Here is a 3,598-nt window from a genome sequence, read left to right as displayed (position 1 = left end):
CTTTCAGGAAGGTGCTGCTATCTGGAGGATGGATTTTGTTTACCTGACAATGCACAAAGGCAAATACTTTGTGACATTTTATTTACCAATATACAACCAAACAAGCTGAAAGACTCTGGTGAAGGATCCGCAATTCCACATTCATGTCGAAATTGCTTAGTCAGCCTGAAGAGATCTACGTTTCCACCAACTGACTCACCAACAAGTAGATATAAAATACTACTGCCAACCGTGCACTGATATTTTATCATCTTGGTTCCTTTTTTTTATTGTATTATTAGGCATTGCAGCAGTGCCTGAAAGATCCAGTCTTGAGGCAGGGGCCTATCGTGTCAGGGACCATACGAAAACAGAAGAAAGAGACAGCCCATAATATAAAGAGCTAAAAAAAGTATTTAGTCGATCTTCACTTCTGGCAGTTTTTGTGTTTTGTTCAATTCACTGCTCAACCTTTGTAACCCTGGTGCACATGTTTTATTTTATGCCCTTCACTTTGTTTAGCTGCGCTTCATGTATGCTATCCCAGAAACACCTAAAAATCTGTCTGGGTTATGCAAGAGGATGTTGAACTGTTACTTGGCTGCTTTGTCAAGCTGACTTCACACACACAGTATTTTGCAGACAGAAGCAATTCTTCTTCACTCGGGACCTAAGCCAGTTCCTATGAATTTGGGGGGGAGGGGGGAGGGGGGAGGCACTCATCTCCAGAAAGTGAGTTGCTGTTGACACTGGATTATGAGATGAAATCTTTCAATTCATTCTTTTCCTGACACTCAGACAGTCCTGAACTACGGGTACAGCAAGGTCTGCAAAGTACTGGGACAAATCTTGGAAAAAATTAAACGCACAGCTACTGTTTCAGTGTTTTGTCACCTTCCTTCCACCTAGCCTCAAGTTTGAGATAGATTTTCCTTTTCTTACCATTGGTGTAGAGAGGGAGATGAGTCATAGTTGCAGCAGTCTTAACATTTCCAGAGTCTTGTGCAACGTAAGCTTTTCCTTTGCATTCTCATCATTTTCAGCTACCCACCTTCTGCATTCAGATGCATGGTTTCCAGCGGTCCAATAAATGCGTACCGCATCCCCAATCCATCAGACATCACAAGGTCCAGGTCAGTAGCAGATATTACTCCTTCCTACGTAGCAGAAGTAGAACAGGAAGGAAGATTTGTGAATGTTTGGTTTTAATGCCAAATTATCTGGTTTTTTAATACAATTAAAAAATTAAATTTAAATTAATTAAAGGCTAGAAATAGCAGTTAGCTTGCAGAAACACCACTGCTGCTCAGAAATGTCCATCTATGATGCAAGCCTTCCTATGGCTCAGTATAAAAGTTCATTCACATCTAAGACTGCTGTACTTCAAATATATTTTGATCCATTTTGACAGCATTTTTAAGTCTATAAATACATTTTTTCATACAATATGTATTATTTGTACACACTAGCTTGCCTGATACTTATTACTTACAATAATTCATGTACTAAAACTACACTGAGCTGTCTATGTCAGCCAACATACTCTTTCCTTGAAAAGTGAGAAATGAAGAACACAGAGCAAACGTGACACTCTTAACAGCAAATGAGCAAGAGTTTATATCAAATCAAAGCACTACACCAGCCCTTTTAAACAGAGGAGTTTGGGCCAAATCTTACACTTTCGTTCATATTCTCTTCGTGCTGGATTTCTGGGCAGAATTACAATGGGCAGAACAGGGGCGCAGCAGCGGGTACTACCCTGAGGCCACCTGCCAAAAATTCTTCGACCAAACAGACAGGCACTGCAGCTGCCAATCCCTCCCACTAAACTCACTGAACTCTCAATCTATCCCGCCTCAACCTGCCTGGGTTCGAGTTCATTGCCAGCCTCACATCTCGGAGCTGGCAGGAGACGGATCATGCAAAATGAAGCACTTCTCCTCTTAAAAGCTGAGCACTGCTGTTCCACCCACAAGGGAACACTTACAAGAAGGCCAACGCCCCCATCATGTTAGGGCAAGCACACGAAGGCTTGTAAAAAAAATTACAGTTCATTATCTGCACAGATTTACCTGAGACGAATAATATTTATTACATGAGGTTGTTTTCCACCTACTAGAAAGATACAGATTCACTAAGACCGGTTTTAACCACTTCCATCAGATAAAGCCTGGTTTCAAGAATGTGTCCTCTTTATTCCCAGAGACATAAAAACATTTCCTTCTGGTTGAGAAGGTGGAAGAGATGCTGAACTGCTGCTTATTTGTCTTTTCACCCTACCCTGAAGTGCTCTCCCAAGGCCGTGCCTCTTTCTCCACAGGACCCTTTGAGCTGCACAATACAAGTTTGAATACTCATCCCCCTGGTCAGACACATCATCTTCTGTGAGATTTCCCCCTCGCAGGGCCCTCTCTGAATGCTCCTTTGTGTCACACAGTGAGCAGCTAGAGTTACAGCCATGTGGGACAGCTCTCCTGACCTGCTGCAGACTTTGACATCTGAGCCAGACATCTAGACTCTCTATAATCACTAGGGAGAAAAAGGGCATCAGCATCCTAAAGCAGGCATCTAGAACAGGTGAGTTGTGTCCTACAAGGGCCTAAGCCTCCTCATTGACTGAAAGATGAGTAAGGAGCCTAGATGTTAATGTCTACATTGTAGAAATCCCATTTTAAGTCAGCTGAATCCCACCCACAGTGTCTTCATCCGTTCATCAACTACATCATCATCTATTACTTTAAAAGAAAGTTATAAGCCAAGGACAAGCTTAACTTCTACAGCTGGCTGCAGACATCGAATTTCATCATCTCAGGCTTAACTAGAGCCTTTTACAAGACTCAACCTCAAGGCTCCATCTGTTAGTTGCAAGTTGCTCCTATCAAAAACAAGCCTGCCTGAATCCCTGTTGTAAGTGGCTTTTGAACTCTCATCTTGAAAAGGAAACAACATAATTCTTAAGATCTACCCACCATATACTGAGCACACAGCTCTGGTAACAATCTAATTAGACATAAAATGGAAGGGATATTTTCTTTAACTTAAAACTAAGGCATAGGCAAGGTAAAGTAACTCATCTGGAGTTAGACAGGAAGGTCCACGGGGCTAAACGAAAACCTCAGACAGCGTTCAGATGACAGACCAGTGTCAGTCTAACTAGCACAGGCACCATACACGCTGTCAGAGTTTTTTCCCCTGACATGGCAACACAACTTCTCTGAATGACATCAGCAAAGCCAACAAAAGAGCTCTTCTGTTGGGAGTGCTTCATCCAAACAATGAGTTGTGCTGGTAAAGCTGAGTGATTTTTTTTTTTCCTGGTTGACCTGGATTTGTGGACAAAAGATTAACCACAAGTTCCAGACAAGCATTTGAACCACAGCAGCAGCTAAACACTACAAACATAACAATAAAGAGTTAACAAGGCTCTCAAAACACTTCAGAATCGTTGTAAATTAATTTTCACATTAAAAGCTGATTTATTTCTTTTGATACCATAGTCCTCAGCTTTGGTACTGGCATTTGAAGACAAGGTGCTCTCCGAATCGTGAGATGAGTGCTTTGCTCTTGGCCTTTTGACTATTGCTGTAATTTTACTGTTACAGCTACTAAAAGACAAACG

At 41.7% G+C, this 3,598-nt stretch overlaps 1 protein-coding gene across 1 annotated transcript in view; it reads right to left on the bottom strand.

The window, feature by feature from the left end:
- The window catches only part of CRYL1 (crystallin, lambda 1), a gene marked incomplete at its 5' end in the record, with an annotated part of 44,988 nt that overhangs the window by 13,602 nt on the left and 27,788 nt on the right, over positions 1 to 3,598 (bottom strand). The window contains one exon of the mRNA XM_010138491.1: positions 1,031 to 1,136. Within this exon, the coding sequence (XP_010136793.1) occupies positions 1,031 to 1,136 (106 nt within the window). The remainder of the gene's footprint in view (positions 1 to 1,030; positions 1,137 to 3,598) is intronic.

Source organism: Buceros rhinoceros, unplaced genomic scaffold (assembly GCF_000710305.1).
Source record: "Buceros rhinoceros silvestris isolate BGI_N320 unplaced genomic scaffold, ASM71030v1 scaffold17376, whole genome shotgun sequence".
Lineage (NCBI taxonomy): Eukaryota > Metazoa > Chordata > Aves > Bucerotiformes > Bucerotidae > Buceros > Buceros rhinoceros.
Note: the sequence above shows the minus strand (reverse complement) of the source record. Positions and strands in the feature narration are given on the sequence as shown.